The sequence below is a fragment of the Toxotes jaculatrix genome, chromosome 6 (assembly GCF_017976425.1).
Source record: "Toxotes jaculatrix isolate fToxJac2 chromosome 6, fToxJac2.pri, whole genome shotgun sequence".
Classification (NCBI taxonomy): Eukaryota; Metazoa; Chordata; class Actinopteri; family Toxotidae; genus Toxotes; species Toxotes jaculatrix.
In genome coordinates this window covers 7,440,286-7,466,795 of record NC_054399.1, presented here as the reverse complement: position 1 = coordinate 7,466,795, position 26,510 = coordinate 7,440,286, and the positions used below count along the sequence as shown (strand labels likewise).

The following is a 26,510-nucleotide window of genomic DNA, read 5'->3' as shown; positions in this document are numbered from 1 at the left end:
CAAAAGACATTCACGTTTATGAATGTATGTCACACTGGAGGAGACGCTTTGTTCAGAGCCATGAGTCAATGCCTGGCTTTCCCAGAGTTTCTCATTTATGTCTACATTTCTTCAAACAGATAACACGGCTGGTTTATTAATAGTGTCATACCTGACACACATCCAAACGCACAATGCTGAGCTGCGCCTGTGAGAAAGTGAGGGCTGAAGTGTGAATTCCAGCCATGCCTGTCTTTTAGCAGCTTGTGAATTTATGATACAAGCAACCCTGGAAGATATGCCGAGCACACTCACTTTACACTCTCTATAACTTTCAGCGTGTGAGTTAAACATGCAAACATGCAGAGAAACATGGTCTGCATACTTGTTGTGAATTGACCATGGAGAACATTTTTTAAATTACTGAGACTTGAACCAGGGGGAGATGTTGTGCAAATTTATCACCAGAGGATGTCAGATATGTTAACGTTTAGTACTTTCATTATGTTTCATAAATCGGAATTCTTTCAGAAATAACATGATTTGCGTTACATGATATTTATAGTTTGTTTTGTTCTATTCTATATCACTTTGTTTTCTATCCTTTCATGGCCATGTTGTATGCTGTTTTGAATGTTTGTGTTTTGTGTGTTGTCTATATTTGTGTTCTGTAAGTATCATGACGGAATAAAACCAAACCGATCATAACTTCAAACCACTTATTATGTTTGATTCCTGTTTTAGTATCGCTTCTCCTCCCTGTCCTGTCCCTGGTGTTCTCATCCCGTCTGAATGGTAAACATCATGGACTGTGGCAGATTAGTTTGACCTATTTCACCCTTGGGCCTCGGGGGACCAAGGCATGATGGAAGACGGCCTAAATGTGCGTGTCAGTATTTCTGTATGTTTATGTTTTGGCGTTGATGCATGCACAAGTGTGCACGTACATCTGTGCTTAAACGAGCATCCCTGTGTGTGTTAATGTATGGGAGAAACATTCAGACGACCTTGGGTGCGAGTTGTCAGGGCTGGATTTGCCCTCACTGAGACCTTTCTCAAATCCAAACATCCTCAGCAACATAACATGTAGATTTGTTATGGTGGATTACATGCAGAGGTCATGGTGTTAACTTCAGGTCCTCTACTGTTACTCTCTTTACTAAATCAGCCCCATCATCTAAACATACGTCCTCCGTTAAAGGGACTTAACAACAACCACAAGCGTTTCATCTTTCAATTTGGTTAAGGCTGTTTTGAGCCTTGCTAAATATTTGTTGCACCGCTGAACAGTCAAATCAAAGGCATAGTTCAGCGTTTAGATTACAAGAGTCATATGGCCATTTTGGGTTAATCTGACCCAGTGCCAAAATGTGGTGATCATAAGTTGGTCTACTTTTTTCCCATGTTAGGTTACGTTCATTGTAACATTTGTGACTTCCTCATTTAATTGTAAGCTGTAGGAGGCGCCGAAACAAACACAGACCTCTTGAGAAACTCCAATCACTCTTTTGTTGAAACACACAGTTTTTTCTTAAGTCAAGTGTAGTATTAGATCCATGCAGCGCTGCATTATTGGTTTCAAATCCACCGTGTGTGCCTGTGCGTATGTACATGTATGTCCTATCAAAGAATCTGTTTCCTCGTCATTGCCCCAGGTAGTATTAATTAAGGGCATTGCAAATTACAGTCTTGCCTTGTGTTTCTAGCTTAGCAACTTGTTCCTTTGCACAAATAGAAGTTAAATCTAAACTTATACACCTGTAAGAATACATATTCTAGGTTGCTCTTTAGTTATTTGTGACTAAGGGAGTTTAGAAGCATGTTATGTATGTGTGTGTGTGTGTGTGTGCGTGCGTGTGTGTGTGGGTGTGGGTAAGGAAGTATAAACCTTGCAGAACCCAGATGACACTGCTTGGGCTGTTATTTTCCCACAGTGCAATATAAATAGCCTGCTAGTGTGGGGTGACAGTGGGCAGGCTGGGGCGCTCAAGGGAGGATCCCATCCACACACAACAGCACATTCCTGTCCACCTGGCCCTGCCAGAGCCCTAGGTCATCTTACAGGATGTGTTCAAATGAGCACATCACTCCTCCGCCTCCTCACACCTTTCCTTCATCACCTGTTTGCCCACCTCTCTGCCACTTCCCTTCTTTGCCTCATCAGGGATCCCTTGGCTGGGGTTTTTTTTACCCACCTCACGCCTGGTCACACCAGGCCCTCGCACTCGCTGACTCTCCACCTTTGACCACTGTGGAACGCCATGACGCACATGCATTCACTCATACACACTATCTTGGTTTCTCACATAAACATACTCACAAAAATCCTTGCTTACCCCCAAGGAAGCTGACCACTGCAGAATGTTACATTAGTGTAACCCATACCGTATGTCTACAGCCACAGCATATCAACAACTAATGAGATTTGCTGGAGATGATGTTACAATCTTTGCCTTGTTTTGCATGCTGTCTGCAATGTGACTCTGTTGGCTAAATGATGCTCTAATCATTAATTAATCATCTAATTACAACCTTAGATGACAACCTCAGCTTAATCTTAATGGAAAGTAAGGTCACAGTAAATCAGTTCTGAGCGATTACGAGCAACAATTACACTATGAAATTACACTTTTTATCTCTGGCTACGCTGCACGGCTTTTTATCTTAATATATTACAATAAACCTGAGGCCAGTAAAGAACCTGCGTAGAGTTTACTTTCATTGGACATTATCTCATGTCTCACCAAGTAAATGATTATACCGATTTAGTGCTGATCTGTGTGCCTTCTTAAATTATGTGCGCATTATCTGCCCCAGTGTTGACAATCGGCTCATATAACCTCAAGTTCACACAGGATGATGATTTACTATGATTAAATGCTTGGAAGCCCTTGTATCAGCTCTTCATCTCTGTGTAGATACCCTGAGGCCTCTCATCTTAATGACCCCGCTCTAGTGGCCAAACTATCCCATGTTGATTCCTGTGTTGAAGAGATCTGAAACTGAACTGACCTGATATGCTCTTACGGCTTGTTATCATAGTCACGAACACAGAACAGAACACCACCTCGCACCCCAACTCTCCTGTTTTAATTAAAACCTTTACTCAAAATATCCACAGGTCTTTTAACCTGTTACTGGAGGGGGCACACATAACACAAATGTAAAGCTGTCTACAGACTGCTTCTTTTACAGCAGTCAAAACAGGTCAGTGAGGAGGAGGAGGTGATAATCAACCCTAAATATATCCCCTTTAGCTTCCTGTCCTCAAGATCTGCTTACATGGTAAAGACGACATTAGATAGACGGGGCCTTAACACACACAACATGTGCAAAAGTCTTGATTGGGGCACAGACGGCAACAAAACTTCACACCCAATGCTCCTGCATGAATACTTATCTCAGCAAAGCCAGCACAAAATTCCAGCTAGTCAACACTTGTGTTAACTGAACCTGATCTCAGTGAAGAATACGTGGCTGCATTAAAGTTTAACAGCGTTGTTTGCAAAATGCTGTAGTGCAAAAAGTGTAATTGTGAGTATAAAGTGTCTCTGAAGCACCTAGAAGCATCCAGAACCAGTAAAACAAATCCCGCCTCAGTTATATACAACTGTTTATGCTAGCAAATCAGCTGCCACAGCCAGGCAATGAAAAGTGAATCAGTCCATGCCATTACTAATTATAGAAGGGAATCATATATACACTTCATACTGACTCTCCTGCCGGCCATCTTAGAACGTAAAGGCCGTGTGATGTTCTTCTTGAATGACAGGCACTGATTTGGTTTCCCATGGCTATCATGTTGGGGGAAGATGGCGTGTTTATGGTTAAGGGGAGTGCACAAGAACACACACACACACACACACACACACACACACTCGTACTATCTCTAGAGTAATCAGTCATTGCTATCTGCCCCCTGAACACCATGTTCTGCAGTATAAATCTACAGGCCTGACAGCTGGAGTCGCCCTGACTGATGGGCTCCAAATCAGTGTGAAGAGCCCCAACACTGATGAAAGCGGTTTCCCTGCCAGCATGGCAGAGGGCGACGGCTGTGATCCAGGCCGAGTTTTATTACTGTTCTGTTGTGTACCTGAAGTAAAAAAAAAAAAATTCTCATGACACACCCATTGTTTTGCATTTGTTTCTGACAGTCTTAACTGTTAACAAAATAGATTTTAAATGTGGTTTGAAAATGTATTCAGCACTATCAAGACTGTAATTATCTAATCTGCTTTTGTTACCTGATAAGCTGGTGGGGTTACTGTCATCTCAAATAACAGATTTGAAGTTGGGGATGTTGACGCATTTAATACAACAGCGGTTCAAAGGGATTTAAAGCACCAGCGATACCAAGCTTTCCCAACACGTTTTCAAAAGCTTTATTTTTCCTCACTGAAACCATTTCATACTTCTGTGGTAGAAGTCTTTCATCAGTGCAGTGGCAAGGAGGAACTAATCAGCGTTTTCTGCTCACGAAGCAGATCCACGCCCTTTCTCACCCCATCTTTCCCAAACTATAGAAGCCCACATCTGGAGTGACATCATTAGGAAAACAGTGCTGCAGACAAAGTGATCCTCTGATGTGATTTACAGCTGGCTTACATGATCAATGGCTTTACCATGAAATAAATTTATCAAAGTGTAGTATGAGAAATTCTGAACTGAGCTCAATAGAACCTGACAATCTTGTGACAAATATTTTATAATAAGAGTGCAGAGTTCACTTACGAAGCGATGCGTCTGTGACAGTGGATTCATATGTTTTGGTGATAGATAACATAAAAAGAAAAAAGACAAACACAAGACAGGGTTTATTAACAAAACGAGAATCTGACCAAATGCCTGAACAGTCTGTTGTCGTGCCAGCACCTGACACCCAACCATGCATGGAAAGCAAGAGCTTGACATTGGCCACAGCAACAAAGGAATTGACAGTACGGACCCCTGAGGAGATCAATTTGCTCCCCCCCTGGTTCCAGGCCTTTCAGCAGGGTTGAATAGAGGACAGAGGGCCGGTCGCAGCAGCAGGAGGCTCTGCAATGTTTCTCTAACGGGGTGTAAAGACAAACAAATCACTGGGATGAGACCCTGGTCTTGTTATTGTGATGAGCCTGTGATTTACACCTGGATCATTCACACTGATAAGGGATAATTAGTCTGGGATTACTATGGCCAGTAATGGTTTATAAAGCCAGTGTGAGTGTGTCTGTAAGTGCGTGAGGAAAGGATTTCTTTTGTGGTTTAGACATCTGTACTAAAGTTGAGCTTGCTCTCCAGAAAAAAAAAATCAGTGAAAAAACTATTGTGAAACAGTTTTCACAACTAAAAATGTTTCAATATGTAGGCTACTGACATGTTTTTTTTCAACACTCCAAAACCTAATGACGTTCAATTTGCAATGACAGAAAAAAGAAGAAAAACAGCTCATTTTCACACCTGAGTAGCTCAAATCTCAGTTTATTTGGCATTTTTGCTTGAAAAATGACTTAAATGTCTAATCAGTTATTAAAATGGTTAATGATTCTACTAATCAATTGATTAACTGACGAATCACTTCAGCTCTAATGATGGAAAAATGTTTTAAAAACATTAAAATATAATAATATATAATCCTTTAGCTGGTTGTGGTTAAGCTGCTTTTTTGGGGGTGGGGATGAATGAGATCACAATAATTTCCTCACCAAAAGCGCAGCGACTACAACATTAAACTTGTGGTCTGGGACTACTGTAGTTGAATGACCTGCACCTGAGAAAGTGTTGACTAACCTGAAAGCTATAGGTAAACAGACTGCATTAGCACTGATTAAAAGCTGGTGGAGTGGTAACTCAGCTTGACGCACTCACCTGTGCGTCAAGGTGAGTTACCATGTGCTTTATCTTTCCTTTAACTTCATGATACACCCTACCAAACTGATGTTGTATGGATCTTTAAGTACGAAAAAAAAAAACAAAAAAAAAAAACATAGACAGTTGTAAAGGTTTGGGCACAGAAATGTTTAGGTGGTTTTGGAGACCAGTTAAAGTTATTGTTTGCTTTCCTTTTTGTCTACCTCTTCAAAGTCTTTTAAAGTCGAGATTCTCATGCACAAACCACCTGGAAACTGCAGCCGTGACGCTGTAGACCTGGCTCCAGACAGACAGACTGGCACTAAAAGTTACAGTAATGAAAAAAGTAAGGAAAGAGTGGGTGTTGAAAGACATATCGGGAAAAAACGTGCAGTTCGCGGGGAGGAGTAAAGACAAAAAAAAGAGAAAAGAAAATCATTGAACGGGTTAATTTTGAGTCATACCAGACTCCGAGAAGTAGAAAAATGAGAGAAAAAATTCCTCCGCCGCGGCGACACAGAGAAGGGAAACTTGTGGTGTCTTTTAATGTTGTGTCCAGGGTAAAATGAACAAACGCGTCGGGTAATAGTACTTTTCCAGAACGCTGACAAAAACCATCATTTTGATATTAGCTTTAAACAATGTTGTTTTTTTTTTTTAACCATCTTTTCAGACCGACGATAGATCCCCGCTGACTTCAGCGGAAGGATACGTGCGTCTGTTTCTTCGGTCCCAGTGACTTCAGTGACTGGTGAGCGCACGGAGGTGAAGGTTTTTCGGCTCCGTGAGTCAGTGCGTAGAAGTTGAATATATGTGCGTTTTATGGGGTTTTAATCCAACGGCTTGTGGCGGTAAAATCACTGAGATGTTGTAATTTGGCACTACAGGTAGCCCTTTCCTCTTAATTGCGCGTTAAACCGTTTCCAACGAGACTTTTTTTTTTTTTTGAGAACTAACCGTCCCGGGGAGACAGCTCAAACTTTGGGCTGGCGACCTTATGTGGATTTTACAGAAAATATGGAGCAGATCCCCGGTTTCTCCTCGGGCAAGTCACTAGTCTTTGTCTTCTGCTTCATCCACCTCTCTTTGGGTAAGTGTAAATATTTTTTTTTATATTACAGTAAAGCCGCATTGTTTTATTTCCCCCCGTTATAGTTCATAACTTGTCACGGTCACGTTTAGTTTCCTCTGCATCTGCGGGACACGGGGCAGACATAGCATCTCTACGCACTCTGCCTTTTACACTTGTGTCCCACTCGCTGTGGGGGAGTTGTTTTGAAAAAGTTGTCAGTGTTTTAAAAACAAAAAACAAACAAAATAAAAAAACTTCCCCGCATGTAGCTTTTGACGGAAGACTAACTTTTGTCGGCAGCACTGTAGCCGTACTTTGAGGTGTTTTTGTGGATAGGCGTGCTCTTTTATACAAAAACATGCTTACCTTACTTTGATATTACTATCACATCCTTTTTCTCCTTGTTTAAAAAAAAAAACAACAACTTTGTTAACATTACCCCGTGTTTTTTTTTTCTGTCAGTGTTATCCCTACTATTGAATCATTGATACCAAAATACTACTGGAACATATTCACATTGTTTAAAACACTACAACTGTGTGCTCACCTCCATAAGGGCATTCATTTAACGTCGTGTTGTTTCAGAGTCAGAGGGTTAAGGTTTGATTAATATGGATACTAAAAGACCTGCTAGTACTCACTGTTCAGTCTGAGCCGAGTCGCACCGCTGCCCAGATGTTGAACAGCAAGAGAAAGAATTCAAAATGGACACTTAAACTTGTTTAGCCTGCCGTGCTGAGTTAGGGGAGCTGACAGTGTTGAAGGAGTGAATAAAGTGAGGGCTGTATGGCTATTATCCACCAGTCTCGTGATATTTAAATAGGGTTTCAGGGGCTAACTGACTCATTTTTTTTCTTTTTCAGTGTTTTTGAACACCTGCACCTCACATATGTTTTTTTGGGGGGGGGGGAGTCAATTGAACAGTGAAAGGTTGTTGTGTATAAAAACTTCAAAAAAGATGTTAGTGGGCATTGTGGCTCACACTACCAAATGGCACCTCAAACAGAATAAGAGAGTTTTGGTTGATAAAAGTCTTGTAGACTAACAGGTAATGCTATCATTAAACTGTAACACAGATGTGCAACATGTGGCCTGATAGAGGCCCAGTTAGGCAGTTAGTAAGGTCAACAGCAAAATGCTGCTGATTTCGCTTAGGCTATGTCCATTTGTTTATGTTTCCAAATTTAGGTAACGCATGAGATAAATATACTAAAATATAGAAGGTTAAGAAACATGGGTACATTTAATGGGTTTGTTTGGTTTGTTTCTCTGATTTATATTGATATTATCAGCATTTTAGTCTGAAAATGTGATAAAGGTGTTCATAAACATTGCTAAATGCCCCAGTTTAAGATAAGATTAACCTTAAATGCATAATTACGTGTTTTATTTTCATTTATCTTAAATGGAGGTAAGCTGAGTTTACCTTGATTCTTAGGTCATCTTCATTGTGATATGTGACTACCTGAAACTATATGTAAACATTTCTGGCATGGTTACTCAGACTATTGATGAATTGTGGCCAAGATGTCTATTGAAAGGGTCAGGCCTTTATTCATTTGTGAATGTAACTGAACTGAAAATCTGATGTGGTATGCTCCATACTTATGTTTCTCAGCATATATAATCATCACAGATGATATTGTTATGCTCTGTTTTTTAAAAATTATCTGTTTCAGTGGCTGCTCTTGGTAATGTGCAGTAAGAAACAGCCTGTAGCCTTTTTTACCCTTTTATGCAAGAGTGCCACTAGATTGATTTAATCTCACGTTTTTTTTAAACATGTTTTTTTTGGGGCTTTTAGCGTGGGGTTGAGACATGTAGTCCTGCTATTCTTTCTCACGTTTTTTGCGTGGACTATAGGTGACTTGTGAACAGAGGAGTTGAACAAAAGAAGAAAAGACAAAGTAAAAGTGCTGCAGGCAGTGCAAGGAGAAGCACTGGAATGTTGTTGGTATTTGACATTCCTCCCTCCCTCTCTGTTCAACCTCTATCTGTAGTTCTCTCTCTCTCTCTCTCTCTCTCTCTCTCTCTCTCTCTCTCACACACACACACACACTTTGTGCACCATGATTTTCTTTCTTCTTTTTCATAATGCCAGTGCTCACTGTTCGAATGGTTGGTCTTACTGCACACCGTGAGCAACAGTGATCACAGCCTGTTGCGTGTGCAAGGTGCAAGTCCTTTCCCACAAGGTAGAGGATGTTGCTTACCTTGTTGATAAAGGGGAGGTCTACTCATGCTGCAGCAAGTGCCTTATCTGACCATATCACAGTGGGTATTAGTTGTTTTAGTATTTCCTGTTTGCAGTATTTGAAAATTGCTGACAATCACCACTGTTAGCGAGCCAGCTAGCATTCGCGTTATCGTTAACGGTGGCAAATCATTACAGACTGCAGAAATTACCCAGTAAACGTACAGATTGCTGCTACCCGACAACAGTGGAGTGGAGGGGTTGGTGGAGCAGTCAGTGTGCCTAGTTGAAAAAATAAAAACAAAACATGTTGTGTACACACATATTAGTGACATTTACATGGTGTGGTATTCACCGTTAGAACCATCGCAGCAGTTGCAGTTTCTTTGACAGCCAGTTTCACAAATTTGAAAATAGGTCGGTGGTCTCTCGCCTTCTACCACGTAGATCAGCATTTCACACTCAACTTTTTGACCATCGTGAGGACATTTCCATAATGTCAGTGCGAATGCATTTCTGCACTAAAATTAGCGAGTGTAAGTTTGGAGGAGCGTGAAATGAGACATGCTGTATGTCTTGCTGTGTTGACCAGTTTTAATCAAATAATATGAAGAGTTGGCAGTTCTTTGTTATCCGCTGTGACAAATACAGTTGCAATTCCTGTAGCTTCTTCACAGTAAAAGCCTGCCAGATGTTTGCTGTTTGAAAGTTGTTAATGTGAAGCAGCAGGTTTGAATTAGCAGTATCTCTGGCTCGACAATTACAGCTTGCGGTCGTATGGTAAACGATTGTGGGTCAGAAAATAGCTGCAGTCTGCTGAACATAAAAATCTCGAAAATTATGCTATCTGTCTCATCACCTGTTTGACCACACGTTAAACCAATCAATTTAGTGCATCGCAGCTCAGTTGGCGTAACGGCAAGCAGTTTGTCTTCACTCGAAACAAGGCCATAATATTGCGGCCACAGCTGTGATCCCCTGCTGCGATGGGGCAGTGGAAATGCTTCTTGTTATCACGAAATTTTTTTGGTCTGTATATGTTACCATCTTTTTTTTTTCCTTTTTGCTCAGTTTACTAATAACAACATACTTTTAAGTACATTTTTCAGTTTTCAGTTCTGTGTTTTGATATCTGAAATTTATCTGTGACTTCTTCCTAAAAGAATACATCCTTATATGTACTTTAATCATAATTTTAAGGCCTGCGAAGGACAATAAAGCCCACTTGTGTTGATGCAGGAACACTGTTAACACTGTTGTACAGTCCAGTGTTGTAGCCGAATGTTAATCTGACTCTTGGAGGAAGCGTAGGTGCCATCTTTGTGGCACACGACTTACTGTTACCCCCATGGTGTGGGCATGTGGATGGTTGCATATATTTGCCCAGTGCAAACAGCAGACAGCTGACATGCGTGTGTGTATCTATTTGCGTGTGTGTATCTATTGCATTGTGGATACAAACCGACAAAGGCCAGCAATTGTGCCGCCCATGGTTTACTTGCGTCTGACCCAAGCTGGAGCCTGGTGTGAAATGTGATTTATCTGTGCCATGCTTCGCCTCATGCTCTGAAGACAAAGATATTTATTGAGTTGCCCACAACACTGCATTATTTACTGACCACCGGCTCTACCCACTGCCTTGTGGCTGTGTTATTAATGTGGCTTAAAATGTCTTCTCTGTGATACCCTCAAAGCGTTCCCTTTGGTGTCTTTCTTATCAGTAAGATGAATTTGCCTCAGTGTGTTTGTCATGTTTCAGGTTATATTCAGTTCAACCTTCTCCACCCTTTTGATTAGTAGTGTAGCTAAAAAAAAAAAAAAACAGGCAACCACATGTGTTTTGGTCCCATGCTTGTTGGTTGCAGTGGTAGGGAGTCGTAAATAATGTGTGTAACTGTATGAGTCAGTGGGTGAAGGTCTGTGGGACTGTGCGCCAGATATATGTGTGCCTTTATTTCCATGCACACAGACACAGTGCATGTGTCCACTGCAGCCATGTTGGCTTAGAATAGATGTAAACCTATAGACCTATTATGATTAAGGCCTTGAAGTTGAAATGCATAGCAGACGAGGTGGAAGTCATAGTTATGGGCCTGTTACCATTTTGATCCACCGTGCTAATACAGCACCCATACCTGCTTGACCAGTTCGCTCTCAGTGAATTCAATTCTCACACGTTAAATAAATACCAGTCAAAATGTGAATGAAGCTTGGTGCATGCTCTGCATGAATTATGTGCACTGTTACTATAAGAGGTGGTGATTGTGGCTGTGAAGGTCGAGGGGATTACAGAGCCTTGTGTCTGCACTGTTGAACAGGTTAGCAAATTAACAGGGAATTACTGTGGCCTGCATTCCTTGGCCAACACAGCTCCGTAATCCTGGAGACAGGCAGGCAGGGCACATGGAGTAATGAACCAAGCAGGGCACATCAGGTAGGAGGAGGAGGGAAACGACACAGAGACGCTTAGGAAAGAATTGCTTTGTAATAATGGGCTGCAGTATTAATTTAACAACCAGTTGTAACTTGCAGCTTATAATCCGTCTCACTTCAATGGATGTGAATGTGTAGATGTTTTTATTTATTTATTTAATTTTATTTATGTTTGTCACCCAGTGATAAACCTGTTGTCCTTGGGAAAGGCTGGCTACCTCTTCAGGTTGTACCCCACCGATGTCAGCAGGGACTGGCTTAAGCCCCCTGTGACCCTCAGGGATATGGCTAATGGACGGATGGAGTTTGCCTCTGGAGAAAAGAATATTAGGGGAGAGGATAGAGAGAGAAGTGTTTATGTTTGGCTGAACCAGGATAGCAGAAATAATTTGTAACTGTTAACCACAAATGTATCTCACTACGAGAAAGAAAATCTGAAGCTGAGATATCACATGATTTTCATTGTTGTCTCTCTTGTCACTTCCATTGTTGAATGCAAACAAATTAAAATTGTACTGCGATCTATCATAGCATGAGATCTGAAATATTTGGGAACATACACCAAAAAAACAACAGGAACTGTTGTTGTTTGTCTCAGGAACCGTATGCGAGTGATTAGAGTAGTAAAGCGAGTTGCGGCCTACTCTGCAGATTTTGTAATGCATCACCAGATATGTATGCTGCCTATATGTTTTCTATGAATATATTTATCTGCACAGTTGATCATAGTTTCCGATAATTGAAGCAGGGCTAAAAATACTCCAGACTTCAGTTGAAACAATCTCAACGAGTCACAAAATCCAGATTTTTTTTGCCGCAGCAAAAAAAAAAAAACTTTCGAAAGAGAAAAGAAAGTTTTGGATATGAATGAGCTAGGGAAAGTCCCTACATTTGCCTTGTCTGGTCTGCACTCCATGTTTTTGTGTCTCTTCCTTTCTCCCCTCAACACACACACACACACACACACACACACACAGCCACGCACATGCACATCAGACTGAGCCAGCGAGCCAGCAGTGGGTCCTGCTGTACCAAAACAGCTCAGCCCTAGATGAGACTCTCCCAACTTTTCCAAGTAATTACAACAGCAGGGCGACCGTCCCAGTTGGGAGGTCAGCAGGATAATTACTGGGGCTGTCGCAGTTGAGATTTTTCTCCTCCATCTTAATCTCATTTTCATCAATTGAAACTTCTGGCCGCTTCATTTCTCTTGTGCAAGTCTGAGGTTCATTCATGCATATCTGCTCAGGCATAGGTTACAGTGTACAGGCAGTAGGACATTTTTCACAGTACATGTACCCGGAGTGCAATGGGTTGCTTAGAACTAAGGATCGGAAGTGGATCTGGTTTATACGGATACCGTTGCATTTAAAAATTATTAGATCAGTCCTGATAAAGATGCGAGGGATCAGCTCGATACATCCCTAGTAATCACAGGGAATTGCTTTTGTCTTTTTCTGCTGGCACTGGCGTGTTTCTTACTGTAAGCTACCACCCTCAAACTGAAGCTGACCTGGGAGACTGAAAGCCTTAAAGCCTGAGCTTAGTTCGTCTGCTTGGTTCCTCTGCTGTTTGTGTGGGCCAGCTTCCCTCAGGGTAACAGTGTTTAGTTTAAGCCTCGTCTCCCTCCTTCCATGCTGAGCTAAGGGTATTTTATTGCAAGTTACCATGACGACTCTTTGGCCTGCTGGATATAGAGGCTTGTACAGCAATTCCAGGAAATGGGGTTACTTCCTCACTCAGCGCGAACAACTTCCTGCCCTCCGCTGTATGGATGTGTGCCAGGGCTCAGGGACACCCATTCGTGTGCAGTCTTTGTCTGTAGTTGCGGAATTACTTCCCCGTCTCAATCCACAGCCATTAGCTCAAAGCCTGTATCTCTCTCTCTCTCTCCGTCTCCCTCTCCCCTCACCCCCTCCTCTTTCTTGCCTCTTTACCTGTCTTTTTTTTCTCCTCATGACATGACTGGATCCCTCTAGGGACCCACTGTGGTGTCAGTGACAAAGCAGTGGCGAGTGCTAAGGGAGGACCCAGTGTAATGCCATCTGAGCACAAAACGACTGTCCCTTTCATTGTTTTTTTTTCTGTCTGCACCATCAAGGGCTGTGATTTCAGTTTTCTCTTTACTTAAACTGTATTTACACTCAACAGTGTTTTCAGCTTTTAGAGGTTTTCACAGGAAAATATCCAAACCAAGAGTTGATTGGTTGAAACTTATTTTTACATAGAATTTATGTCACTGTGCATCCAAAAGTAATTGTGGTTGCCGCCTTTCCCTGTAGTTTACTAAATCCAATCCCCTCGCACTGGAGACAGCTCAGTAAATGCTTCTGGTAATAGAAAGTGAAAAGTTAAATGGCGAGAGAAAAAAAACAAACGAGATGTTGATTATGCACAACTGTTCTTTTGAAGTAATAATAAAAACAAGATGAAGAGTCTGCAGCAATGCTAGCAGCTCTGTGAGACTGTACTTAGGCAGACGCAGAGCTCTGAGCACCAATGATTGCTGAAGCTGGAAAGTCAGTTTTCAAAACTACCAAATATTTCACAGTTCAGGCCAGTCGTTTATTGGGATACGCTGCTATTCTTAGTCTTACAAGATGTTAAATTAAATATGTTTGGATTTTGGACTATCGGTTAAACAAAACAGATAATTTGATGACATTACCTTGAGCTTTAGGATGCTGTATTGGACATTTTTCGTTGCTTTCTAGCCTTTGAAGACCAACCGTTTAATTGATTAGTTGAGGCAATAATCAACACATTAACTGATAATTCAACCCTGTGGCAATCCATCCAATGGCAATGACAAGTCATTTTAACCAAAAATCTAAACCTGGTGGAGGAAAATTTGGGGTATCGTCACATTCACTAGGATATATCATGCGGGAATCATGAATATCTGTACAAAAATTGGTGTGTTAGATGTTGAAATATTTCACTAGTTAAGTGAAATGTTTGACGTGGTAGCAGCACTCAAGGAAAAGTCAGGGGACCACCAAATTTATTTGCTAGGGACCTTTAATATTAGTGGCAAATTTCATGGCAGTCGATCTAATAGATGTCACCATGGAAGGATTATTAGATAACTAGATGGTTTATCACAATTTCGTGGCAGTCCATCAAATATTTGTCAGTCAGTGTGGACTGATGATGGGCACACATACGGACATTGACATCCCTCGAGCAATGCAACTTGCATGATGACGCAAGCCAACTGTGTCACAATGGTGATGATGATGATGCACTGCCTTTTCTCAATAGTCGAGAAAACGAGAACATGTCTTGCATTGTTGAACCCTGGTGCTGGGTTAGTTCTTTTGTCTACTCTTTCTGTCTTTCTTTTGTTTTGTTTTTTTTGGTTTACATCTTCAAGAGTCACAAGACTCATCACAATATTTTTTTTAATCTTCTTCCCACTTGAGAACATTTGCATTTTCTCTTATTTGTAAATGAAACAAGCCTCTTCTGATCTCACGTGTGGTGCTTTTATCAGCCAGTGTATTGACACAGAGTGGGCTGACTTGCAACAAGGGCCCCCGTCCCAACTCAAACCAGGGACCGCGTGGTTACGTACACTCCAGACAGCTCTGCTATTTTTATCCTTATTTTGGGGCTTTCTGGTAGATCAGAGGGCATGACATTCATGCTTTTACTACAGTAGAACAACTCGAAGCAGGTACCATGACTCAAGCTCTTCTCGAAAAATCTGTTTCCATTAATGTTTATCATATCTGCTTTTTTTGGTCTGCCAACTTTTTTTTTTCCATATTTTGCTTCTTCTTTCAGCTTTCTAGCAACACACCAAACACCTTTTTTTCCAGTCAGTAATCTTCATTGTTGAAACTCATAGTAGATGAGAAGGTTCTCCTTCTTCTTAACATTTTAGTATTTGTTGTATACATTTTTATGTCTCTTTTGTTCTTTATCTTAGCAGCATTATGTAATTATGTTGTGCTATATGAATAAGGTCACTGATATTACAGACCAGTGACACCTATATACAACAAGTATATTTTTCTGTTTTCACACTCACAATTGCATTTTGATGGATACAGCTTCCATCTTTAGAGGTTACACCCAGTCCCACTGAAATGCTATAAATCACTGTAAATCATCCCTCCCACACTCAAAAAGACAGAGGATTTTTGATCAGGAAGGGTCCAAATAATAGTAATCCTCTGGTCAGGTAACTCCTGTGTGTTTCCTCTCGGCTCACACCATCTGGCTGTAGTTTCACTGTTGACTTTGTTGATCAGGCCTTATCAAGGCTCTCATTCCTGGGAAATTTTCCTGTCCATGGTTCATTGATAGTGAAGTGTGAGAACAGCTAGGTAGAGAGGATGCAATACTGGTGATAGGAGCCTGGGTCACAATACATTGGTCAGTCATTTGAACGTGTGTTTTGTTTGTTTTATTTTAGCTTAAACCTTTTCCAAACTCTGAGTCAGAGAATTGGTGACAGACAGAGAGGCAGAAAGATTGTTTATTAGCCACATGACCAAGGCAGGTGGAATTTGTTTTCAGGGCACTGTGCTAAATTCTGCAGCACAATACATACAACAGCAGGCACTGTACGCATTATTGTGAAACAATATAATGATATAATAGCAGAAACACATTACGCACAACTACATACATTAGGTAAATGGTATGTGAGCCAGTGTTGTGTGAGGAAGGGGTGAGAGGGAGGAGTTTAGAGTCCTGATAGCTATGGGGAAGAATCTGTTTGTGGCATGTTTAGTCTTAGTGAGTAGTAACCTGTAGCGCCTCCCTGAGGGGAGGAGCTGGAAGAGGTGATGAGCAGGATTTGAGGGGTCGGAGATTATATTCTTGTTTTACAGTCTGGCAAGTATGTATATATTCTGGGTCAGTGTTCATGTTCAAGAGTGCGGTAAAGAAGTGGGTTTGAGTGGGTTGGTGGCATTAAAGGTGGAACTAAAGTCTGTAAACAGGGTGTGTGTTTACTTGTTTGGTGACTCCAGGTGTTGTGGGACATGATGCATCAACAGACCAGTTGGCTTGGTAGTGACTGAGGCAGGTGATCTGGCAGCTCATCCTCCTGGAGAGTGGCATTGGAGTGGGAGTTGGCAGGGTGGGTAGTGAAATAGGTTTTTCAAACTTCAAACTGGGAACTGCTGTGTGTGTGTGTGTGTGAGTGTGAGAGAGAGATAAAGTGGCGTAATAGGAGGCAGACTGTCCCAGATCTGGTAAGATCATTGCATCTGGCATTACAACAGCGCATATGGGAAGCTCGTCAAACCAGTCAGGGGACGTCAGCAGCTTTTTCCGGTTTCTGCTCTCTTGCCTTCATCCTTACACTCCCCCTGACTAATGCACTTAGGCATTGGTTTTCTCAGCTGGCCCTGCCTCCTCCCCATCACCCTGTCTCTTTTTTTTTTCTTGATTTTGCACATGTATGCTGTCTCCTCGATGACAGCTATCTTGCTATACCCTATAATGCCACCCAGACTTACTGTACAGTAATCCAAATAATGTCCTTTTCACGATTTGTTCCAAAGCAGACTAAACATTTTTTTGCATTACATTTTGATTAAAATGTGATCAAAAACAAAAGTGAAAGCTGCACTGTGTTGCAGGTCTAACCACATAAGTGTGGATTTTTTTGCACTGTGTTATTATATTTGCATGCTTTCGTGTGCTGACTCGTAGCAAGTGTGCATGTGTCGGCTCAGCACAGAAATAGTCCCAAAATAGCACAGTATTTTCTGTGGTCTCCTGTAATGCAACAGCAGTCTGATATCAGCTCACACTTTATTATGCCCATAGAGGCATGTGTGTCTGTGTGCGTGCCTGCTGGGATTAGGAATTTCACAGTGGTTTATGTATGGTATCCCCATGTCTAATGGACTATGTCTGTCAGCCTGGCTCTAAGGCATTAGTCTGTCCCCACTCTCTGATCAGACCCCTTCAGAGACTGGACTGTACGCTTAGCAGTTGAAAATAAACCACGTGTTTCAAACTTTGAACACCACAAAATCATGTCGAATGGGGTTATTAATAGTTGACAAGTTTTCTAAACTTAAGTGGCACTGTGATTAATCAAGGCACAGGAAGTAACACCACTGCTGAGCACGCTTCCTGTAATGCAATGACTGTTTCGTGAAGACATTGTTGGCGTTTCTTCGAAATCAGCTGACCTATGCTCAGTTCTGTAAAAAGAGCTCTGTTCTGCAGAGAGGGGCACATAACCACTTTAACATGTGAGTCTGTGAAAATATTAATATGGCAGCATTTGTATAACCAGAGCTAATGATTTATTGCAGTTTTGCTCACTTAATCACACACACTTAACAGTGGCTTCCTTCATTTGGCTACCATATCACATTAATAAGGAAAGATTGAAAGCACCACACTTCTGTTTGGCATGTTGAGCCGGCATGGTGTGCCTGAAGACCACTTGAGCCATGTGTCTCTGGCGGCTTTAAGGCAGCACAATGGCTGATGTGTTTGGCTGTGAGTGTCTCACTGGCGGGGAGATAGTCGGGCTTTGTTGTCTTCGTCAAGGCTCATTTCTGTCTGCCTGACCATCCGGCTGCCCTGTGACCACTGGAAGATTTCAGGCTGGCTTTACATAGTTGGTTAGATAGGTGGCGAGCCCTCTGCGTTATCTCTCTGTAGCGATGAGGGAAGGAGGATAAACCTTTAGACAATGCAGAGGGTTTCCCTCAGAGGAGTGGAGAGTGTGCGTGGGGGAGGCTCTCACCACCTGTGCTAACCAATTTTCTAGAGGAAACCCTGAATGACTTGAGCACTGGTAGCTTTGAAATTTAGCAGCAAGGCCAAAGCTACAAAGCTTGTGGGGAATTTTTGAGTCATTTAAATTGTTTTTTTTATTTGAGACATAAAAATAGTGTTTTTTTTTTTGTTTTTTTTTTTTTGGCACATGATACCAGATGGCATCACCATTGCAGTGTCTCTGTATGTGTTTATCTAGACAGCGGGTCAAGACCAAGACATGATGCAAACTGCATAGCATTAAACCTGGTTCTCCTGTAGAGTAGATAACCAACCTATGTGTTAGCAGTCATTGTTAATGAATGGTTTAATTAGCTTAGTTTGTAATACCAGTGACATGTAATTAAATTATTGTTTAATTTTGGATTGTTCACTCACTAATTTATCTCTTGTCTCTTGCAGCTCTGCAATGTATGGACGACAAGGCGCCTTGTGTGAACAATGCTACTTGTGTGACCTTAACCAATGGCACTGAATACTGCAGGTAAGATTGACTGGCCTGGACTGACACAGGCTTTTCAGCTAAACTCAGGCTGTCATCACAACAGAGCTACATAAAGGTGACCACTGCAACAGAAACACCTCATAAGGGGATTGTTGGATGTGAAAGCGAGTACAGAAATAGGGTTTTTAGATCAACCCCAGCCCGTCCACGGGACCATGAGGTTTTGCTTAGGCACGAAGGGGAATAAAAGACTGCTCTGTCTGACAAAGTACACCAGTACTGGGAACAATACCAACACACACATTTCCACCTCCAAGATCTTATTTAGGACATTTCGGGGGTTTTGTTTCGTACTCGAACTGATAGCTTTAGGCGCTGCCAACATATTTCACTGTCCACTGATTTGTTGTTCCTGGGGGATATCAAGGACATGATGAGACATTTTTATTACATGAGAAAGTAACCTATTCATTCTTAAACTTGGCTGACTGAATCAAAATCACAAGTAGGATATTAATTGTTACCACACGTTTGTGCAGCCTTTTGTTCCCTGGCACTTGCAAATGTTGTGGAAACTTGAAATAACCTGCAAGTAAGTCTCCGCTACTACCGGTGGTGAAATCAGACCATCAGGGAAAAGTGCTTTAGTGTAAAGGAGAGCAGTGCCCTCTGTGATGTATGCCTTCCACTTTCTGACAGCTTAGCCTAGTTTGTAATTAAGGCTGAGCTGTCTTTATAATTGCGTTGCCACTCCCGAGCCAAATTCCCAACGAAAATACACACATAGCTGGTTCATGAACCTGATCGTATTTCATCAGATGTGATGTGAATTACACTGTGTGTCTGTTCCCAGAGTTTTTGGAATTTCAACACTCTGCTGCTTCTGTAAAAAGGGAAGGAGAAAACAACGCTCCATAATCAGTGTTTGACATTCCCTCTGTCTAAATGAAGGTCAAATCGACAGTTTGCTGCAGGTGCAAAAAAGGCTCATTGTTTGTGTGTGGTATCTACATGTGTGTGAGACTGCGTGACTGTGAAAACTTTTTGCAGCATGCGCCCTAAACCACTTGCCTATGGGGTCACCCCAGTGATCTTTTACATAGTCAGCTACTGTATTAAAATAGACGGAGGATCTTAATGTCAATTCTTAATCATCCAGATAATCACTTAAGTCAGGCTCTTCTGTGTGACGTGTGATGTGGTCTTGCTGCATCTAGTTAGCATTTATCTAGCAGTTCGAACTGCTACAATGTGGGTGATGGCTGTTTGGTTTAGGCGAGTAATAAACATGTGGTTAAACATAGACTTAGGCCACTTCAAGGTTATCTAAAGATGAGGAGATTTTGATTTTAGAATTTTTTTTTTCAGGTGGAGGAAACACAGTTAGATTGTCTTGGTTAGATGAGTTCAAAGAACACCCAAATTCAGAGCTATGGTTTTAATATGGGCAGTCAGGCACACAGTACCAGCAGAACAGTGATTTATGCCAGTACTCACTGGCATGTGTCACTGAAACAACACTTGAATCATTTGCAGCAGTTTAAGACTTGACCGCATCCTCTTAGGTTTTATTTTTATGATGCTGTTTTATTACTTTCACTATTATTTAATTGCAATTATAAATAATAATATTAAATGCAGTGATATTTTGGTATTTTTTTGTACAAGGGAACTAGTAATTATTCATTTTTAAGGGGTCTGGGACTCTGATTTCTCTTGTGTTTATTCTTGCTCTTTCTCATCCACGCTGTCTCCATTCCTGACCGTTAAGTCTGTGTTTTTCTCTGAAATAAATGATGATATTGACAATAAAAGAAAACCAGTAGTGAGGCGTCTTGCCCTGGAGACACACACACACACAGTTTCCCAGTTTAGAAGAATCAGCTGACAGAGCGCAGGCCTACTGTTAGACTGATTAACTAGTCAGTCCGTTTTTTCTGCAGTCCACAGGCAAACAAGAACAGCACACACACAAAAACACACACTCATACATGCACGTGTGCACACAAGTGCACGCTTGCCTCTGTCCGGACTGTCTGGTCCCGTCTGCACTGTGCTGTTGGTCAAAAGGCTCATTGTGTGAAAATGTAATTATGTGTTTATTAGTCTCCTCAGTATATTGAAGACGGCCAGTAGTAAGCAAACAGTCACTGTGGCCTTTTGGCTCAGGCCAGCCTAATTATGTCGCCTGGATCGTTGCTGGGGTCAGACTCAAACCGGCAATTAATACGACAAGCTGATAATAATAAGGGGCATCACTGTTATCAGCTGATGGACAGTTACTTCTGTTTTCCCAGACATTTGAGTCATTCCTAGAACACAGCCGACTTGTTTTTAACGCTGTGTGTGGGAAGGAAGAACAAGTGTCATCATGTTATCAACTTTTCTTAGTTTAGGTAATAACAGGAAAAGAGCAATCATAGATTAATACAGGTGAAGACAGTATTGTTTGCGTTTGATATCATTAAAGAAACAGCTCCACAGTGGAGACAAGACCCTGTTTTGATTGGCAACAGCTTCTGTTCTCTTCACCTCCCGGCTTCAGTTCTTCTTCTACAGATCTCCCATATATCCTGGAAACTTGGGAAAAAATTGAACGACTCTAGTCATAAAAGTCAGTTTTTCATTGTTTAATTCCCTTTTAGAGACTTTTTAAACATAGGCATTGCTAGTTTTTTTGTTTTGTTTTGTTCTGTTTTTTTTTTTTAAGTGAGAAGGGAAAAGAGAAAACTCTGTGTGCTTGCATACAGTGCAGCTGCACAGACCAAAAATATGACATTCCCAGAAAAAAAGGTATTTGAGCAAATGTTTGCTTGCATAGAAAGCTCAGCTGTCTCATTTATGAAGTTACGAATGCTGTGTGAGAGAGTTATAGCACATGGGAGAGGTCGACCTGCAGCCTGGCAGAGCGGGTTGCAGAGAAGCTGTCTAACCGGTGACACTGCAAGCCATCAGCTTTGGGTGTGAGAAAAAGGTGTGTGTTGTGAATGTGTCTCTACCTGGATTTGTTCATGTCTCAAGCTTTCTTGCTAGGTATTTTAAACTTATGTCATCTGATGAGGCATTGGCTAAGAGCACAGAAACACGGCTCTTGTTTGTGGGCCACAGCTGGATTCCTGACACTTAGATGGGGTCTGATTCACTGAGTTAATACTTGAGCAGTCCAAGCAAGAGTGAAACTACACACAATATGTTGTCCAAAGCCTATTTTCCTCCAGAACAAGATCTCTTTGTCTGCTGTCAGGCTGTGGTGCAAACTGATTGACTCACCCTCCCTCTCAGTGTCTCTTTTTTCGATCTCTTTTTTCTTTTGTAGTCACTTCTCATGACTTTATGTCTGTTTAAAAAAAAAAAAAAAAAAAAGATGCTTTTCTTAAGAGGGAAGGGAGAGAGGTACTGTGTTGCGTAGACCTGCTGCCTGTTTGATCTGACAGGTAGAATTTGCCTGCTGGGCAAACAGAGGAAGAGAAAGGGCCAAAAGAAAGGAGGATGTCTCTTTTCAGGTAATTTGAGGAGGAATACCTCGGAGCACAACTCCTTACTAATGATGAGAGAGCAGTGCTTAGGGGGGAAGGGAGACGAGGGAGAAGCAGAGCGGAGAGAGGAGTGTAATTTCCCTCTTGCTACGCCTTCTTCATCAAGCTGTCACTCATCCATCCATGCCTCAGTCCCTCCCACTGCTTCAGGGATTTAGATGCCTCTGGACACAACTCACTTGGCCTCTTAATCCTTCACCCACAGTCTCCGGCTTTTTTCACTGCAATCTCTACGATTTCTTTATTCCTTTTTTAGCCATCAGTTCATTTGCCTCTGGCGTTATTTTGGAGCTCATCAACTTTTTTCCTTTTATTATATACTTGCTCATACTTGCTCGATCTTCCAGTCATGTCTGTGTATTTGTAGAGCTCCTTTTGCTCTCGCTGTTGTTGTTTGTCAGTCCCAGCCGCTTTTGTGTCACCACACAGAAACTTGTGTCATGATTTCATGCTCACATGTCCTCTCACAGTCTCATGTCTTCAGGATTTAAAAAAAAAAACAATAGTGGTGCCCATGTAGAAAGAGGAAAGAGAGTGATGTTTCACAACTTGAACAGCAGACACAACAGCCACTCTATCAGGCAACAAGTACACACACACACACACAGATTTTAACTGGATTAGGCGTATGATCCAAACTAAAGTCAACAAGCCCTAGAGTAGGAAATTGGAACCCACGGCAGTGATTTCCAGTCTCTTACGCTCCAAAAGACTTATCTCCTTCCCACAGCCCAGCTAACAGCATTGTAGATGTGGTTGGGACTGGAACCACAATGATAAGAGTTACTTTGTGCATGTATTTGCTTATGCACTTTGTCTGTGTGTGTGTGTCTCTGGGTAGTCTGGGGCACCTTGAGCCTGGGGCAGGTTCCCATACTGGCACAGAGAGGTCTGAAGTTCAGTTAATATGTTAGATTTAGTATTTGAAAGGTGGAGATGAAGCTCTGTGTGTCTCTTGAGTGTGTGTTTAAGGGCCCGAAGGATGAGACTAACTAAGGGTTAATTTAATTTTGGATTTATCACTTAACATTTAATTGATTCATCATTTCGTCTTTTTTAAAACATTGTCATCACAATTTTAAAATTGCTTAAAAGATTAGCCAATTACTAAAATTTTCTGTAAATTTCCTGTCAAGTGACTTTAATTGACTGATCCTTTCAGCACAAATGCCAACTCACTAGATCGAGAGCGGCCAACATGGACTGCTGTCAGCGGTCCCTGGGATTTGAATCTCTCATTGAGGGTTACTGTGATAAAAACAAACAAGCAAAAAACAAGCAAACAAACCAATAAAATACACAAACAACACACTTGCTGCGTGGAGGCCTGAGGAGCCAAAACCCGCTCAGAAAGAGGAAGCCTTACAAAACAGTGGGGAATGTAGCAACCAGATCACAACCCCACATTCCCACAGGTGATAAGTGGCTCTCTGTCACACACCGATGATGACACTGTGGGGTCAGTAGTACCCGGGCTTTGTCTACGGTCACACATTTCTGTACGTGCTACGTGATGTGAAGCCTCAATCAATAAATAATCTACTATCAACTATATCAACTATATCAACTATTATACATACATACATACATACATATATATATAAAAAAACACAAACAGAACTTCTCTTTTTGTACCATCTGTTACGTGCCACTGGGAAGTTCCAAGCAGACATTTGAAATAAAAAAGTGACATACATACCAAAGAGAAAACAGAAATTAGCCGGTGGCAAATCTCTTTGGGTGGGCAGCAGCAATGAATTCAATATCTGGATTCAAGAATAGCAATTCAGTTGTGTGGTGATCTTAACAGGAGAGTATACACCATAATCTTTTTTTTTTTTTTGTTGTTACGGATTTCTAAATCAATCAGTGGTTGACTATGCATAGAGTAGACCCAGAAATGGAACTTTTAAAGGCCGGCAGACCTATTGTTGGAGATTTCCCTTTAAGCAACCACACAAACAGGATAATGACAGAACGGCATAGAGAGACGAGCAGAGGACGCTTTCAGAGAGAAAATGGGTCCCGTGCCTACTCAGATGACTCTTTATGAACATTTCTAAACACAGCCTGAGATTTTACCACATGGCCCCAGTTTAGACTCCACCCTGCTCTGCTCTGCTTTATTCTGTCTACACCGATGCTTTTCAGTCTGGCTGCCTGGCTTCCTTCTCTCTCTAAATGTCACGCTCTCTCATTACTTTTCTGACTTTTACTTCCACCTTACTGTGCTCTCTTCACTTTATCTACCTTCCTCTTTTTGCTCTCTTATTTTTTATTTTTTTTTTTTGTCTGTGTAACTTTGACATCACTCTCACACCTCCCTCTGCCTCCACCTCTGTGATGTTATTTTTACTGCCTCTGCTCTTCACTATGAAAATGAGAAGAAAAAAAAATTGTGCTGAGAAATGAGGGTGTGTGCCAAAAGTGCACCTCCAGCTCTCAAAAACTACGTCGCTGCTAATGATTATTTAAGTGGCAGATTCATAGTTTCCATCCCCCCAAAAAAGAAACCATAATTGAACCTTTACTTCAAAGTTTAGTTGCATTTTATTTTTCCAGTGTAGAACAGACCTCTTCTCCCCTGTGACGCCCATTGATCTTGTGGTGGCGGTGTTATTGAGAAACTTTTTTTTTTTTCATTTCTGTTTGTATTTTATATTCTTTTATACTGACCACTTATATGATACTTATCAAAAATGGTGATTGAGACTGCCAGTGAGATTGGAAGGAAGTAGAAAGGCCTAGTCAGCTGCCCACACACACACACACACACACACACACACACAGCTGTAGATCTCTTTCTTCACCTTTTTTTGCTTTAGTTCAGTTGTTGTCTGTTAGACACTGCAGCAGCAGTCGACCAGACTGCCTGCACAGGAATGGTGTCAAAGCTTAGAGTGTGAACTGTTCTGAGTGTAGATAGAACAGGTAAGGTCACACACTGATTTACCTCCACCACTGAGGTATGTATGAGCACACTCAGTGCAGCCCTGGGAGCTCCTTATGCAGGCTCCACCTTTGAGGTCTAGAAAGTGCTGCCCTGTTTGTGTCACTTCTGGGTCTGATATGACTGTGAAAGTTCATCTCAGTTTATCAACCATGTGTCTGAATAAAGTGTTTGACTCACACGTATGAAGGCTTTGGTCTTATGTAATGACTCACGCAAGTCATTGCTTTGAACATCAGGAACTTTGCACACATTTGCCATATTGTGATATATATCAGTATTGGAAAATCGTGATCATGATTTCAGCCATGTTGTCCAGCCCTGGACCTGCAGTTTTGTAATTTGAATTCAACTTTCTCCAGACTTTTGGGTCTGATAAAGTTGCAGTTATAATAGTAGTCTATATAGCTGCAGATGTTATTAAAGGAACTACTCCATCTAACTCTGGCATCCTGGAGAAGTTTTTGTGCAGCTCATCTTTCTTAAAATGATATACCATTAGCTACAGTTTGGTTAGCAGAGGATTATTTAGTTCCTGATTTACCTCCACCACAAAGCTATCAGCCTAGCCGTGCATTTAGGCAACAGTAAAGCGAGTAACTTGTTCTGCATTTGACTTGCGATGTCCATCCATGCACACACAGGACTACGGTACGCACACAGGCCACCTATGCTCCATCCAAGCCAGGGAATGATCCGGGGATTGAAATGTGAGCTGGTTTATGCTCTCCCTCTTTCTCTCTCACACAGTTTCTCTGCGATGGCCGCAGGGGGAGAACATGATGGAGTTATTAAGCGTTGGTGAGACTAGAATAGCAGCTGGAGGAGGAGGAGGTGGTGGTGGTGGTGGGGTTGTAGTTGAGGAGAGAAGGTGGAGAGGTAGGAGGAGAGAAGTGGCCCAAAATAAAAGGGGGAATGAGAAATTGGGGATGGGAGGAGAGGGGAGCTTGGGACATAGGAGTTAGGAATGGAGGAGGTGGGGGTCATTACATGAGTGAGTTAAAATCTACCCACCCTTCTCTGCTCATTGACGCCCCCACGGCCAGCCAGGACAGGCAGAGGTCAGCATGAGGTAGAGGAGGAGGAGGAGGAGGAGATGGGAGAGAGGGAAGGAGAGCGGGGGTGCAGAGAGAGTGTGGGTGGGGGCCGGGGGGGTATGAGATGGGGGCGCTAATGTGAACCAGCTGTAGAAACCTGACACCTCGAGAGTGGGTTAGAAATGAGAGGTGGAGGAGTGAGAAACAGAGGGAAAGAAGGGCTGCAGGAAACTGCACAGGGTAAGAGAAGGATGGAGAAAAGAGGAGGGAAAA

The 26,510-nt window shown here is 41.8% G+C and overlaps 1 protein-coding gene across 1 annotated transcript in view; it reads left to right on the top strand.

The window, feature by feature from the left end:
* Window positions 1-6,493: 6,493 nt before the first annotated feature.
* Window positions 6,494-26,510, top strand: part of notch2 (notch receptor 2) — a 43,529-nt gene continuing 23,512 nt past the window's right edge. Inside the window, exons 1-2 of the mRNA XM_041039569.1 lie at window positions 6,494-6,901; window positions 18,672-18,753. Of these exons, the coding sequence (XP_040895503.1) occupies window positions 6,829-6,901; window positions 18,672-18,753 (155 nt within the window). The 5' untranslated portion in view covers window positions 6,494-6,828. The remainder of the gene's footprint in view (window positions 6,902-18,671; window positions 18,754-26,510) is intronic.